Source organism: Rhamphochromis sp. 'chilingali', assembly GCF_963969265.1.
Source record: "Rhamphochromis sp. 'chilingali' genome assembly, chromosome: 8".
Classification (NCBI taxonomy): Eukaryota; Metazoa; Chordata; class Actinopteri; order Cichliformes; family Cichlidae; genus Rhamphochromis; species Rhamphochromis sp. 'chilingali'.
This window is the reverse complement of record NC_137935.1, coordinates 23,015,327-23,032,571: the sequence shown is the minus strand read 5'-3', so window position 1 is coordinate 23,032,571 and position 17,245 is coordinate 23,015,327. Positions and strand designations below refer to the sequence as shown.

The 17,245-nt window shown below is 40.1% G+C and overlaps 1 protein-coding gene across 1 annotated transcript; it reads left to right on the top strand.

Annotated features, from left to right (window-relative positions):
- Window positions 1-1,224: 1,224 nt before the first annotated feature.
- On the top strand, window positions 1,225-11,808 carry LOC308401577 (von Willebrand factor A domain-containing protein 5A-like; the record flags this gene model as incomplete). Its single annotated transcript, XM_080889851.1, has 13 exons — window positions 1,225-1,267; window positions 2,895-3,061; window positions 3,145-3,259; window positions 3,354-3,494; window positions 3,571-3,667; window positions 3,764-3,908; window positions 5,526-5,605; window positions 5,696-5,810; window positions 5,950-6,099; window positions 6,185-6,288; window positions 9,016-9,221; window positions 11,162-11,364; window positions 11,761-11,808. 13 exons carry the CDS (start codon window positions 1,225-1,227, stop codon window positions 11,806-11,808), a joined length of 1,614 nt encoding a protein of 537 aa, XP_080745977.1.
- Window positions 11,809-17,245: the final 5,437 nt, after the last annotated feature.

Below are 17,245 nucleotides of genomic sequence, written 5' to 3'. Positions count from 1 at the left end.
TGTTGGGCTTTAGAGGTAAGCTCCTACCGTGCATTTATTTAAGCAGCCTGATCACTTGCTGTTCAGCAACACATTACTGCACACTGACACGAAAACCTTAAGACTAAGGATAGCAACCTGGATGCTGTCACATTGAAATTCTTTATTAATTTTGTTTATATGTTTTTATCGTGATATAAAGAAATGTGGTTGTGCTGCAACAGACAACCGCATTTACAGAGAGACATCTGTGTGTGTGTGTGTTGGGGGGGTGGTGGTTGGGGTGTTGATCTTTATTTTTAATTCGATGATGCAAACAACAGGAAGAACTAAACCGGAAGGCGCTTCAGGCTAGCTGTTACCTGTCATCAAAACAGTGGTATGCGGTGACGATTCTGCCCACCTCACCCACCACACATACACATAAGAAAAACACATTCCTCCACCATGTAACAATTTCACAACATAAATTGGACCAGTTTAAAGCACTATTTATGCTGCCTGTCTGCTTTCAAACACAGAGATCTTAAGCCTAACTAAATATCTACTATAATACCAAGAGTATTCACTGTTAGCTGACAATGCTGACAAGTGATTTTCAAACCATTCCCTTAGGAAAAGAAACAAGAAAACAAAATGAAAACACCTCACTATAAAAAAAAAAACTGTATGACTGGAAAACTGTGCATAAGTAATCAAATTAATAATGCAATTAAAATTTAACTAACTATTAAGATGTTCCTATTAGCATTAAAATAATGTTCTTGGTTCATAGGTACAAAGATGAACTTCTCCAGTCCGCTAACTCTCCAAAAGGAACGAGGAGCTGATTCAAAGAGACTTCTGTTTTCTCTCTGACCACGTTTGGATTTTGTAATATTTTAATGTAACTGGTTACTGGTTATAATGGCACATAATATCTTGCTTCACATATTGTTTGTGATAGAGATAATATCTAATTAAAAACAGTATTTGAAAAGAGGGACAAATAGCAGAAATACAGTCTGCAATGTCATACATTTCGTGTTTGTCTTTGTGTAGTTCTTTAAAAAAAATGAAAAATTAAAGTATAAAAACTCAGAACTACAAAAATCTAGTCTTTCATGTTAATTCAGTTTGAATAATATTACTATTGAATAGTCAAATGAAAGTCTGTTTAAATTAAATGTAACTTCCAGAATAAACATTAAAGAAAGTGTCTTATATAGTTAACACAGTCAAAGTTATGATTCAACTCAAAAATCCATGAAGGATGAAAGCAGTCTTAACAACAACCTCAAATATCGGGGTACGAAAAACACTTGACACTAGCAGAAACCCTCAAATTCAAACATGTAAAAGGTTTCATAACTACATATGTGGAAATAAGTAAGATATTACATGGAATTATTTACATGTTAACCGAAAAATAACTACTGTAAGTCATTCCATCTCAAATTGGGCAATTTGTAGAATCTTTTCTGCTTGATTGTCACTGATTTGAATAAAATTTTTATGATACAAAATTTGAGCAGCTATAATTATTGCAGTCAAAATTTTGTTTTATAACTAAAATACTTTTCAACATACATATTTTTGAAAAATGACTCGTGCACCTACTTAAATGGTATTTTTTTCATACATTGAAACTGCAGCAATGTTTGAACATGAAGGTTGATTCTGTTCATCTGGTTGTAGCGTTTTCAGCGAGAGAAACGTTTCATCACTCATCAAAGTGACTTCTTCAGTCTCACCTGACTGCAGGTTTCCCCAACCTTATTGACAGTACATTTGCATAATGACTGAAACCAGCACCACTGAAGGAACAATGGGCTGGGAGGTCAGTTCCTGTTAGCAGAGACGGGTCTTCCAGCGGAATCTGCATGAATATTGAAGATACTTATATTGTCTAGACGGAGGAATAATCACACGTGGGGCATCGGCTTTTCACCGGAACAACACTTAGTTTTTATTATTGAACTCTCACGTGCACTCTGCAGCATAACAGGAAGCATCCTTTCAAAATAAAATCACAACAGATGACAACGAGGGCATACCTATTAACTAGCTCAACAGTTCCTTCATCATGATTATGCAAATTCTCATGACCACTGATCAACAGCTGAAGTCTGAAGAAGTCACTTTGATGAGTGACGAAACGTTTCTCCCACTGAAAACGCTACGTCCAGATGAACAGAATCAACCTTTGGAGATTTACTTACCTGGATGACTGAGAATGCATCAAGATCTCTGAACATAAATATCTAAAAGATGTTTAAAAATAAAAGCCAGTATATGTGTATACTGGTCTTTCTTACTATCAAAACAAATCAGAATCTATACTCTTGGACAAATATAAACATGTACTGGCTAAAAGAAAAAATTCTGTCAAAACAGATTTAGCTGAAATGTTTATGATATAAAGTTGGAATATATATAATGAATCTTATAAAATTATTGTAAATTGTTTAAATGTATGAAATGCTCTGTCAACCCACTTCCAGGCACATGTTTTTTGGGGGGTTTTTTTGCCTTTCAGGTGAAAAGTTTAAACATGAATACCTCAATGAAGGAGTTTCTACATAAATTTTGGTTACAGATGAGCATATTTTTCATTTTCTCGACCTGGATCACTTTTCTATTCTGTTATACATATTCTGCTTATAACTGAGAATATATCTTAGTGTTAACCTGAATTAACTCTCTTCGGAATCACATGACTGCCAATCTTTTGTTTGAAATATGGAATTTATAAAGTGATTGGAGGATGGACATGCCATTCTGTACTGGTGCTGTCCTTTAAGAATATTGAAAGAAAACATTTGACTGACCCTCATCATACCTGCAGTTCTCTTTCTGCTGAAGTTACAGCTGTAAAAAAAAAAAAAAAAAAAAAAAAAAAAGGTTTACTTCTAATCAGTCACATTTGTTTACAGGTAAGAAATGTAAATCTTTCGAGGTGGTTTATGTTCCAGCCTCTTGGGTGCCCTACACTCTGCCTTTCTCTGCCCGAGTGTCCTCTCCTCGTCCAATCTCTAAAGTAGAGTCCAACTGTTCCCTGGACCCTCTCCAGGACCTCAACACTGATCAAACCCAGGCCACGGTAGGTAGAGTGCTAATATTTCTGCTGTGTGTGGTTGTTACTTATAACTGAGAACTAAATATGAATGTGTTTGTGGTGTGCAGGTCAAACTGGCTGCAGGACACAAGTTTGACAGAGATGTTGAACTGCTGATTTATTACAAAGATGCTCACCAGCCCACTGCTGTGGTGGAGGCAGGACAGGCCTCTGCTGAGCCGGGTGAGTGAAAATGAGTGAAGTTGTTTGCTGCAATTTGTTGGAATAAACAGTAAAAACTGCTTTGCGTCATTTTTCTGTCCCTTTCATTTTTCAGGCACTCTGATGGGTGATCCAGTGGTGATGGTGAGTTTGTACCCTGAGTTCCCCCAGTCTGTGATGTCTTCAGGGACTTCTTGTGGAGAGTTTGTGTTCTTAATGGATCGATCTGGAAGTATGGACTATGCTATCAGTAAGAGTGAGCAGGAGGAAACTCATATGAGCTCTGCCTGGGTATCCTTAATACGTTATTACAGTCATAACATCTTTAATAGTGTCCCTCTCCGCTCTGCTGCTCCTGTTAAAGAACTTACCAATGGGCTGCTATTTCAACATTTACAGTTTTGGGTCCAGTTATGAACACATCTTCCCGTGAGTCTCTCCCTCGTATCAGTCAGCCCAACAAAAGACTTTCTGTTTTTGGTATGAAGTGCATGTAATTGTGTACTGATATTTATGTGAGGGCAGTAAGAGTGTGGAGTATAGCCAAGAGACCATGCAGGAGGCGCTGAAGAATGTTGATCACATGGAGGCTGATTTGGGAGGATCAGGGATGCTGGAGCCCCTCAAACATATTTACAACCAGCCTTGCATTCCCAGTCACCCTAGACAGGTAACATGCACAGTGGCTCTAATTAATTTTCTGGGGACTTCTTGTAATCATAACCTTACTGCTTGCCTAACTCTTACCTTAACCTCCTAAGACCCGAGCTCTTTCATGGCATGCATTTTTAATTTCTCTTTATTATTTGGGCTGATTGGATGTAAAAACTGATGAATTTAAAAACAAAGAAATATCTTTTTACCTGATTTTGCTCTACAAGAGCCTGATAGTCACATACAAGGACATTCGTTTTGGCAGTTTTGGCAGTATGGCCTCGTAAGTGGTATCAGGCCCTTGTAGAGCAAAATTGTGTATTGTGGTCTATCCATCCATCCATCCATCCATCTTCAACCGCTTATCCGAGGCCGGGTCACGGGGGCAGCAGCCTAAGCAAAGAGGCCCAGACCTCCCTCTCCCCAGCCACCTCCTCCAGCTTATCCGGGGGAATACCAAGGCGTTCCCAGGCCAGCCGAGAGATATAATCTCTCCAGCGTGTCCTGGGTCTTCCCCGGGGCCTCCTCCCGGTGGGACATGCCTGGAACACCTCACCCAGGAGGCGCCCAGGGGGCATCCTTGTCAGATGCCCGAACCACCTCAGCTGACTCCTTTCGATGTGGAGCAGCAGCGGCTCTACTCTGAGCCCCTCCCGGATGGCCGAATACCTCCTCCTTGAATCGCTACCTTATCGTGGTGGAGGGGTTTGTGTGTCCCAGGGATCCCGGGGGCTATGTTGTCTGGGGGCTTTTGCCCCCTGGTAGGGTCTCCCATGGCAAATTGGTCCTGGGTGAGGGACCAGACAAAAAGTGATTCAGAAGACCCTTATGAAAAGGACATCGAGGGAACAGTTTACCCTGCCCGGGATAGGGTTACCGGGCCCCGCCCTGGAGCCAGGCCCGGGGAGGGTGCTCGAGGGCGAGCGCCTGGTGGCCGGGCCTTAGTCCATGGGGCCCGGCCGGGCACAGCCCGAAGAGGAGACATGGGCCCATCCTCCCGCAGGCCCACCACCCGCAGGAGGCGCCATAGGGGTCGGGTGCATTGTGTGTCGGGTGGCGGCCAGGAGTGGTCTAGACAACCCAAAATGTCATGTCCACATATGTGGATGCCAAGTCCTAGGAAGTTAAAACAACCATTTGCCTTGGAATGTAATTACTTATGTCATTGCACATGTCTTTCTTTACATCTCCATAACAGGACTGTATAAACAGACATAATTTCTACAACATGAGTAAAACTTACATCAAACACAAATGTTCCAAGAACGAGTTGATGGTGGATTTTGCAATTTGTACCATAGTTGCATCTACTAAACATATCAGACACGTTTGAATCTCAGTGACCTCAACTTCAAGATGGAGGTCAGAGGTCAGGTTTTAAGAAAAATACTTAAGATTTGCACATCTTTATGGCCTATTTCACCTATCATGTAGTACAGGCACTATCTACTAGGAGGCTAAGAGGACTGGCAACTGCCTGTATTTTGTTGTTTCGTTTTTGTTGCAGGTACTAACTGTGCATTGTTCTTTGCACATTACAATACAAACATTTGTGCTTCTGAAACCTAACTCAGCTCTTAGAACAAGCTGTGTGTTTCTGGATGTAATGTTATGTGCCAACTCTCCTGTCTAGCTGTTTGTCTTTACTGATGGAGAGGTGTGGGACACCAAAGAAGTGATAGATCTGGTAAAGAAGAACTCAGATTCTCACAGGTGAAACCACAAAAACACAACTATATCTACACAATTCCCAGAATGTCCAAAATGTCCTCTATGTACTCAAAGAAAACTGTTGTATTGCAGGTGTTTCTCTTTTGGGATTGGGGAAGGGGCCAGCTCTGCTCTCATCAATGGGATGGCCAACGAAGGAGGAGGTCACGCTCAGTTCATCACAGGGACTGACAGGATGCAAGCAAAAGTAAGACATGAAACACAATTAAAAGTCACATTAAACATTGCAGCAGCAGCAGATCCATATTTGTGATCAGACCTGCAGTGAGTAAAATGTGCGTTCCAGCTGTTTGTGTATATTTGGAGAGATTTTCATTATTTTTCAGGTGATGCAGTCGCTGCGATTTGCTCTGCACCCTATTGTCACAGTCATATGGGATTTACCAAAGGAAGGGTCTGTCACTGTCCTCTCTCCACCAATCACAATACTTTTCAAGGGTCAGAGGTCACTGATTTATGCCCAGCTCACTGGACAGGTAAGAGCAGCACCTTCTCGTTTTGTTGTTTAGGTATTTGATGACAGTAATTAACGTGACTTCTGACCCTGTGATTCTGTGTCAGAGCTCAGAGGCAGCAGAGGGCTGTGTGACGGTGAAGTACAGCATGGCAGGTCATCCCTCTGAGAACCAGCTGCACTTCAGTCTCAGACCTGCAGAGGACACTGGGTAAAACAGTCTAATAATGACAGCACTGTGAGAAAGGCTACACTATTTAGTAAAATTTAGTTTGCCAATTACAAAATACCAATGTGTGCTAGTACTGATTATAAATAAGATATAAACAAAAGACAGAAGAATCTCACTTCCAGCACAGGTGCAGTCATTGTTTGATTCGTCCAGCTTATCTTGGTTCTCTTTCCTTTCAGCAACGCCTGAACTTGCAGCCTGATCTCATCTAACACTTTATGATAAAATGAAACTGACATCATGCACTTTATTTTTCTGCAGATATTTCTTTCACACTAAACAAGTGACTCATTTCTCACAATAAACATTAGACTGAAACATTCACACACATGTGGTCAGGCTCCTGAGTGAAGTGAAGTCACAGGTGTTTTGACTGTTTGTGGTTTGCTGACTGAGTGACTGCAGTTTAGGTAATTTTATTTAAGATGCACAAAGTGCACATATCGCTGACGTCTTTTAAAAGCTGGCTTAACCAAGTACTCATTTTACTCTTTACCTCGTTTTTATGGTTTTTACATTTTACATTCTGATGACAGCATTTACTGATTTAATATTCCAGCTTTAGCCACCATCAACCAACTGGTTCATGTTTCCCTTAGCTCAAACTTCATGATTCACAAAACACAGGAATAATTAAATTATTTTAATTAAAAAATTAAAAGAAAAAGAAAAAAATAGTTTGCAGTCTGCTATCTGTGACATCCTGCAGCTATAAGAGGCATTTCTGAAGGAACTGACAGAATCTTCCATTTATCCTACAGTATATTTATCATTGTAAAGTATTTTACGCCGTAATGCTGTAAAAATTATATTTATCTCTGCTGATGAGTAAGAAAACACAGCAGTTACACTCCTGTGTTTAAAGATCAACCCTAATCATTGACAGTCAGAATTCTCTGCAAAGGTAAACTCTGCAGCTTGTTGTTTCAAACTGTTGACTTGCAGTTATGCATGGGGGTGCTGTCTGTGATATCCTGCAGCTATGAAGGCCATCGCTGAAGAAATGTTATGTCTGTGGTTTGTTGGTTTTGAAAGTGCTGCGGCATCAGTTGTAATAGGTTGATAGAGAGGAGCAGTTACACTCCTGTGTTTAAAGATCAACCCTAATCTGACCATTATTCACTGTAACATTGACAGTTAGAAACTGTCTGCAATGCTGTAAAACACATTAAAGTGTCATTTAATGTCATTTTATTGAGTCGTAAACACAGAATGTCTGCTGCTGATCTCAGTAAATGTAACAGGGAACCTCGATCTCTCTGTGCAAATATATAGGTGTGGGTAAACGGGGGAGGTTTGCTATAGATTTGCTGTAGATGACACTCTGTTTGAAAGTACAATAAAACTGTCATCAAAGCAGATTCTTTTTTAGGACCCTGTTTTAGTAGAATATTTACTACTTCTTTCTTTCTGTAAATGGAAGAGGAATGTAACGCTCTTAAACCGTTTGTATTGTTGTGTTTGATTATGAGTGCCTAAAGAGGAAATCATCAGGTAGGAATGTAGCTCATATTAATTTTATTAAAAAAATACCAATGTGCACAATGTGTTTAAAACTTTAAGACCTGAAGTTGAATAATTAAAGTTCATAAACACATCCATATATTGTACTGTATGTCTGTATCCATATATAGATTGGGTTGGACTATTATTTTGAAAGAAATAGGAATTTATATTTCTGTTCCATCTATTCTTCCATTTATTTTCTTCCACCACCAGTTGGTGAGTTGGATAGTGAGCTGTCAGTTCAGATCATCTCTTTACGCAAGTGTCCAGAATATATGGCTGCAGATCCGATGATGAGATTACAAAATTGATCATCAACTGAAAACCTAGGATGTCCGGGTGACACATGCACTTATTGCCATTCTCATGTTAAAACATGGTGGTCATTATGGACAAAGTCTGATAACAAAACACTACTCAGGTTCAGATAAGGCAGGCTGGTCCTCCCAATCACAATGCTTCAGGTCTCTCTGTCATTGCCCACGTGAGTGTTATGGTCAAGTCTTCCTGTAAAAAAACACCAGGGCCTCCGCCCCGATAACAGCCCTAACTTTGATTACAAAATTAATGGCAAGTTAATCCCCAGAGTTTGAGTCTGTTCATCTGGACGTAACGTTTTCAGTGAGAGAAACGTTTTGTCACTCATCAAAGGGACTTCTTCAGTCTCAGCTGACTGCATGTTTCCCCAACCTTATGAACAGTACATTTTTATAATGACTGAAACTAGCACCAGTGAAGGGCTGGGAGGTCAGTTCCTTGATCATTAATATGCAAATTCTCATGACCATTGATCAACAACCACTGATCAAAGCTTATTGATCAAAGACCGCTGATCAGTCGCCATTAGTACCATTCACAGAGATTTGGGAAATGGCTGCAATCACAGCATTGCAAGATGGCGAAAGATGTACCCTCAGGCCCCCTCCTCGACTCAGATATAGTCTTTCCCTTTTCACGTAAATGGCAAGTTTGAAAGAAATCTACACCAGGTGTTCACTTGTCTGTTGAATTTAGACCCCTTGTAGGTAGCATTTACCTCCAAACGTTTTATTAATGTGATGGTGGATTAGACTCTATTTATGTATGAAACTAAAGAGGATACAATGGTATAAAACAGACACTAATAAATGAATGTAGTAAAATGATAAACATTACAACTGTAGCTGTTTTCCTTCTTGTCTGCCGACTAACAGTCCACAGGTTGGGTGCTCGGACTCTGATTCGCTCCCTGGAGATAGAGGAGAGAGAGCACAAAGAACATGAAGATGGAGGAGTGAAGGAGACGCTGGTGCAGCTCAGTGTCCAGTCAGGAGTGAGCAGCTCTTTCACCGCCTTCATTCCTGTCAACAAAGACAACGGAGACACAATTCAAGGACGTTTTCTGCTGAGAAATATTGCAACACCCTGTGAGTTTACTGGCAGAAACTTTACTGGCAGATATAGCAGACAGTTTGTGAAATGACGTAACAACCAGACTTAACAAACAAATTAGAAGTTTTAAATGGTATTTAAAGTATTTATATATTTTTTTCAAAAATATTGCGAAAAAGTCTTTATTTGTTCTTTTTAACTGCTTTTTGTAAAATTGCTGACTTCACGTTTCTCATCTGGACTTCATGTAGTTGAAATGGAGAGTGATCGTCCATGGCGTGTATGTAAGTAAAAGCTTCATATTTATGCATTTCTAAAAATAAATGTAAACAAAACCATCTAATTTTTGTTTTAACTTATTTGAAACATTAAATGTAAAAAAAAACCCAGACTGTAATAAACATAGACTGTCTCCTAAAGCAGCGATTAAAGAAGTTTAAAGGAGTTTTTTTTATAAATAGTACTATTGGTAGTATTTAGCGAATCACTATAATAACCGCATTTGATATTTCCTGTAATGCCTTAACCTCATACTAACCTATTTCCTCTTTCCTTTTTTCCTGTTATGGTTATCAATACCTACTCTGCAGCAAGACGTGCAAGGAGCTGGAGTAAGTAAAAAGCTGACTGAAAGCTCAAGAAATATTTAGCCTTTTCTATTCAAATGTTTCAAATAGTGCTGTCAGCGTTAATCTCATTAAAATGACATTGACGCCATAACCTCATTAAGGTGGCAAATCTCCGTTAGCGCGGTGGGGCTGCATGGTGCTAACGCGTTGCCTTGGTGGATTTCTGGGCTTCTCTGCTTAGGCTGCTGCCCTCAGGACCCGATAATGGATAAAAGGATACATTTATTTTTAATACAAGTCCTCAAATATTCTTGGTTCACAGGTACGAGGATGAACTACTCTGGTCTGTTAAATCTCCAAAAGGAACCAGGTACTGATACAAAGAGACTTACGTTTTTCTAAATGAACGTTTTTCTAAATGAACGTTTTTCAAAATGAACGTAAGTTCATTAAATAAATGACAATCGGTCATTAAATAAATTACCATTGTCATTTATTTAATCCTTAATTGTAAAGACTCGCTGCTTGGCATGTAATATTTTGCTTCACATACTTTTGTGATAGAGAGGATAATTGTAAATAAATAAATAAATAAATAAAAATAAAAACTGGGGATAATAGTACAAATACGCGTACGAGCAGCCTACATGTGGTTGTTGTGGCTGTTCTTTCAACATCAAATTTATATTAATTTAGATATCATTTTTATACTGCTTCTGTAGGCTCTTTAGTAACATGTTTTCAGAAGGTGGAGGACATATAATGAAATAAATAACCAGTTAAAAAAAATCCCCCCCAAAACCCCACATGTACTGAACAAATACATAGGCTAATAAATTTTGTTTTCTTATGAATAGTTTGTATTCATATGTATCATGTTCATAACAACGAGCTTGATATTTCTAAACAAAAAAATATTACATTTATCAATCATGTAAATTTCCTGCACCTCTCATAGACGTCCATGCGATGTCCAGAAAAATTAGCTAGTCCAAAGTTAAAATGTTGAAAGTCATATTAACGTCTAACTTGGGTCATTGTTGGATATCCAGATTGTGGGCCTAGTTTGGATGTTGCATAGATGTCCAGAATTGGTAATGAACTGACGGACCCAATATAGACATGATCTGCACGTTTATGTTTTGCAAGTACAGTTCCTACAAAAAAACTAAATAATAAGAAAGTTATTTAAAAAATAGACTGGATAAGTTAAATATAAATATTAACAAAATTACACTTTTTCTTCTTTTTTTTGTTTTAAGTTGACACTTTGTTGGACAGAACCATGTTTAAATATCAACTTGGTTAACAAGTTTCTTTTGCTGAAATGTAAAAAGAAGAAACAAACAACCATTTTCAAAACATCTCTGATTTATGGTTTTTTGGTAATTCAGTTTGAATGTCAGTTCCTCTGAAGAGCATTGAGGTGGAGCTGAAGGTGAGGGACCATGTGGCTACAGTGGTCTCCACCCTGAACTACGAGAATAAGGAGGACAAACCATCAGAGGCTGTTTTTGTCTTCCCTCTGCCTGGAGATGCTGCTGTCTGTCATTTCAGTGCTAAGATCGGACAGACACAGATTGTAGCTGAGGTGAAGGAGAAACAGAAGGTGAGCTGGACAGTAAATATAACCTCATTATAAGTAAGATAATAATAATGGATTGGATTTATATAGCACTTTTCAAGGCACCCAAAGCACTTTACAGTGCCACTATTCATTCACTCTCGCATTCACACACTGGTGGAGGCAAGCTACTGTTGTAGCCACAGCTGCCCTGGGGCAGACTGACAGATTAATCTGAAAATATTGTTATAATATCTACATAGCTAAGGAATGCCTGGAATGTACAGCCGCTATAAATTTTATTTCACAGTCCTTAAATGTTTCTGTTTCACAGATACGATGATAAACCGCTGTGGAACCAGGTACTGATGGAAAATAAAGTCTTCTGTTTTCTCTGCATTCTCTGCATATTTACTAATTCCACACTTGTCCTGTGGACAGTCTTTATCCTTCAACCTTGGGTCCTCTACCAGAGGCCTGGGAGCCTGAGGGTCCTGTGCAATGTCTTTGCAGTTCCTAGGACTGCGCTCTTCTGGACAGATGTTGTTTTCTGGGATCTGCTGGAGCCACTCGCCTAGCTTGGGAGTCACCGCACCTAGTGCTCCGATTACCACGGGGACCACCGTTACCTTCACCCTCCACATCCTCTCGAGCTCTTCTCTGAGCCCTTGGTATTTCTCCAGCTTCTCGTGTTCCTTCTTCCTGATATTGCTGTCATTCGGAACCGCTACATCGATCACTACGGCCGTCTTCTTCTGTTTGTCTACCACCACTATGTCCGGTTGGTTAGCCACCACCATTTTGTCCGTCTGTATCTGGAAGTCCCATAGGATCTTAGCTCGGTCATTCTCCACCACCCTTGGGGACATCTCCCATTTTGACCTCGGGACTTCCAGGTTATACTCGGCACAGATGTTCCTGTACACTATGCCGGCCACTTGGTTATGGCGTTCCATGTATGCCTTGCCTGCTAGCATCTTGCACCCTGCTGTTATGTGCTGGATTGTTTCTGGGGCATCTTTACACAGCCTGCACCTGGGGTCTTGCCTGGTGTGATAGACCCCAGCCTCTATGGATCTTGTACTCAGAGCTTGTTCTTGTGCTGCCATGATTAGTGCCTCTGTGCTGTCTTTCAGTCCAGCTTTGTCCAGCCACTGGTAGGATTTCTGGATATCAGCCACCTCCTCTATCTGCCGGTGGTACATGCCGTGCAGGGGCCTGTCCTTCCATGATGGTTCCTCGTCTCCCTCCTCTTTCTTGGGTTTCTGCTGCCTGAGGTATTCACTGAGCACTCGGTCAGTTGGGGCCATCTTCCCAATGTATTCTTGGATGTTCGTTGTCTCATCCTGGACTGTGGTGCTGACACTCACCAGTCCCCGGCCCCCTTCCTTCCGCTTAGCGTACAGCCTCAGGGTGCTGGACTTGGGGTGAAACCCTCCATGCATGGTAAGGAGCTTTCTTGTCTTTATGTCAGTGGCTTCTATCTCCTCCTTTGGCCAGCCTTCAAAAAAGATTTGTGTGTGGAAAGGAAGAAAAACAGGGTCAAAATTCGTACTTGTAATTTGAAACTTGAGTGCAGAGTTTCACACGTATTTTTTGGCTAAGTCCACACACAAATCTTTTTTACGCACACGCAAATTCTTTTTACACATACAAATTCTGATTTACAAGTACAAAATATTTATGACCACAGTTTGAGCCCATAGGACTGGCCCTCAGCATGAAAAGGAACCGTATTTTGCATGCCCTCCAAGTGAAGGAAGCTCAAGCCAAACCCAGTATATGTTGGCGACATTACATTTCTGGGCTGGCATTTATTTTATACTGAATGAATGATTTTGTTGTGTAAAAGATACAAGTTTTATTATAGAAAAATATTAAGTTTTGTTTTATAAAATATGTAAATTAATTGTAATGTTGCAAAATTAATAATGATTGTTGTTTTTCTTTGGATAAAATTAATTAGATAAGTAAAATGATTTGTAAAGAAACATGTTTTGATGCTATAATAAACTTTCTTCTTCCAATAAATTATTGTTGGGGTCCCCCGGGCCTCAGATCAGTCATCTATGTAATGTTGTTTGGAACGAGGGTTACATAGTGTGATGTAGATATCTTTTTATCAGACACCAAAATTGGCAATACGTATTTGAGATCAATTGTGTTTGCACAGTTGTTTCATTTGATTGTCTTTGATTTGTTGAAGTAGGCCAACAATGAAGTGTGGGCCACCATTCCATCCATGCCACATTATCTGAATTTCTTTGAATTTTCTTTTTAACTAGTTCTATAATCATTGAGCCAACTAAATGGAGACAACCTATTAGTGCTGATTAATGAAAGTTTGCACCGTAAAATAAAGAATAAGGAGGAGGCAGTACAATTATTTTTAGTGTAAGAGTGTGAGCGTGAGACCTTTCAGGACTTCAGAGCTATTGCAAAGTAAAAATGTAAACCACATGTAACAAGTGTCACCTGGCAGTTTGTTGCTCTCTGCCAGGTGATTGGCTGAAGAGCTGTGAAAAGGTAGTGGGTGTGTGGGGTGAAGTCAGCGCTCTTCTGTGGAAAAAACCAGAGGCAATTAATTCACTCAGGTGCGAGTGGGTATACTGTCGGTAAGAGACTTTTGCCATTTTTGTTTGGATCGTTTGCTATTGCATGTGCCTATTTTTAATGTGTCATTGGACTTTTTTAGTGTAACCACGAATTTTAATAGAAGAATTGATCAAGCCCTAGATCGACTGCGCGCAGGGAAACTGATCAGTATTGTAGGTATATTGAGTATTTGTTTTAGCTTCATGATTTTGAATGGTTTTATAAAATTGCTATTTTATTGGGTAATATTTTAATTGATAATGTTGTTTGTTTTTCAGCTGTGCTGTCTCTGCTGTCCTTTTTTTCGTTCTTTTGATTGATTTGTAATTTTGTTTTGGTTAGTCCGTCCAGTCCTAAAGGCGGTTATTGATTGAGAGTAAGTTGTGTAAGGGCGGACTAACCTCCCTTTTGTTTTGTTTTTTTGTTTAATTGTTTGTGCCACTTCCCTTTTTCTCCCAGATCACAGGCCATACATAGCACTGATTCCCAGCTGCGCTGAGACCCGAATTGTTTGCAGTGTGTGCCACGATTGCAGTGTCGCTAAGCGGGGTGTGACAGGTTGCAGTGTTGTTATTTTCGCACAGTTTGTGTGGTAAGTCTCATGTGCAGCTGGGATATCAGCAGGATGTGTTGTAAGTCCTGTCTGGAAATGACTGGGAATTATTATGTCTAACTTATGTAATAAATAAACGATCAATTTATTTCTTTGCCCCGTTTACTCATCCTTTGTCCTCGGTTACACACAGAAGGAATTCTAAAAAAAAAAAAAACAATCCAAAGGAAAAATGTTTTGCAATTTGACGCTCCGCCCACCCAGTGCATATCGGTTGGTGGAAAAAACAAGGAAATGGGACGTACCCGGTAGTGAAGGAAACTGTTTCCAAGGCCTAATCCGTGGATCGACTTCCTTCGAGGCGTGGACGTCTATCAGCAGAGAATGTACCTTCACCTATCAGCAGAGAATGTCCCTTAGTCTGTAACACAGTCAAATATATTCTCAAGTAATATTCAAGCATGCCATTCAGCGTGTTAGTACGAGCTCGGGAGCAGCTTGGGAGAACAAGAAAACAGAGACTGCTTCAGATTGTCTTCCCAAATTGACTCAACTTTATTCACAAGTACAACAGTTTATATAGAGGGTAAAATTCATGAGACAGCAGATTTATCAGTTTAAACCAGTACAGACCAAGATAAGGCAGCGTCTTCCTGCCCTTGGGTGAAGAAGCATCCTTTGTGTAGTTTATCAATTCAGCTACAATTGTGATTATCTCAGCGACATATTTTCAAGGCACAAAACAAAGAGTTCTTACATTAGTGAAATCTGAAACAAACCATTTGGCCTTCAACAGGCGTCTAAAAGATTAAGAAACTAATGTAGCTGAGGGAGTGATCTCTGTGGTATTTCAACCTTGTACCAGCCTGTGATTCTCACACATCAATTCTTGGGTCAAAGAGAAAAATAACTAAAACAAGGGGGCCTTATTGAATGACAGAGTTTTCCTGCATAATGTCACTATAAAACAATATCCAGTAAATGCTCCCATGGTACTAAAATACCTAACAGTTCCACTCTTTTATTATATTTTAAAATAATAACTCAAATAGAAAGGAAAAATCACAAATGTAATAACATAATATAAAAAGCAAATCATAAAATGTAATAGTTCACAACCTAATGTTCAATATACACATCAGGAACATCATTGGTAACATCTGAGGTTAATGCAGTAGATATGATTAATAACCTAAATATATAAAAAAGACAGTTCTTTAGTCGTCTCCTGGCCTGGTCCCAGGTTCGAGAGACACCGTATAAGCGTCGTGTGATGGCAATGGGCATTTCATTTTCTCCATTATCAGGATGAAACGAGTCTATCTTTATCAGGTTAGACATCATGCGGTACTTTCGGCTTTTTATTCCTGCTGGATGTTCGAGTACCTTGCTGTGGCTCTTTCAGGCGTTGTGTGTTAATCAGTGATTGTGTGTGTGTAGGTGGATTGGATCCGGGCGTTGGCTCGCCTGAGTCGTCATCTACTTGATCCGACGCCTTAGGTGGTTTGGTGGGGCTGGTCTTAACCCTGCTGGCATGAATCCACTGAGGTTGTCCGTCTGTTAGGATGCTGGTTCTCGTCACTGCAAGTACAGTCTGGGGGCTGGAACACGCGGCCTCCCCGAGTGCCCTTGGTTTTAGCGACTTTACCAACACCGCATCTCCTGGTTTCCACGGATGGGTTGGATCTATGGAAGGGAGAGGCTGAGAGAGGCAAACTTTCTGATAGTTATTATTCAGTGTTTCTACCAGGTTATGAACATAGTCAGACAATGCAGTGTCTATGTCCCCTTCCAATAGCGGTGCCCCTCTGGAGGCTGACCATGGTGTTGGAAACGGTCTTCCCATGATTATTTCAAATGGAGATAATTTGGTTGCTGCGGATGGAGTCATTCTAATCTCGCAGAGGATTTGAGGAAGTAGTTTGATCCAGGTCATTCCTGTTTCTATCATTGCTTTAGTCAGGCGATTTTTTATGGTCCTATTCATTCTTTCTACAACTCCTGAACTCTGAGGATGGTATGGCACATGATATTTCCAGTCTATTGCTAGAGTTTTAGCACACTTTTGAATTACTTCTGATGTAAATGAAGGTCCTCTATCACTGTTAATTTGGTGAGGTATTCCAAATCTGGGTATTATTTCATTGCACAACTTTTGACAGACTACTTCTGCAGTTTCTTTTGATGTTGGGTAAGCTTCTACCCATTTACTAAATTGGTCCACTATTACCAGTAAGTACTTGATGCTTCCTTGTGCTGGCATGTGTGTAAAATCAATTTGTAATGTATGAAATGGGAAATCTGGTTGTGGTAAATGCTGATGTTTTGCTTTTGGTTTTCCTACATTAGTTCGTGCACATGTTAGACAGGTTGCTAATATGCGTTTTACTGCGTGTGATGTTTTCTCGATTACAAATCTTGATTTTATTGCTCCTATTACCCCTCTTTGTCCGACATGACTCACACCGTGAAAATGGCGGACAAGGATTGGCAGTAGTGAAGATGGGAGGGCAATCAAACCCTCAAGGTTTTTGTATAAGCCGTCTCTGTTATCTAAGGTACAATCATTACTTTCCCAGTAAGTGTAATCTAAGGCAGAGGCTTGCACTTGTATGAATTTTAGGTCAACATTTGTTTCTAAATAGTCTGGGAGTGTGACAAGTGGCAGCTGTAAAGGCAAAGATAATACTTCCTTTCTGGGTGGTTGCTGTGAGGCAGCAGCTGCTTTCGCGGTTACGTCTGCAAGAGCATTTCCCACTGCTTCGTCTGTGTCAGCCG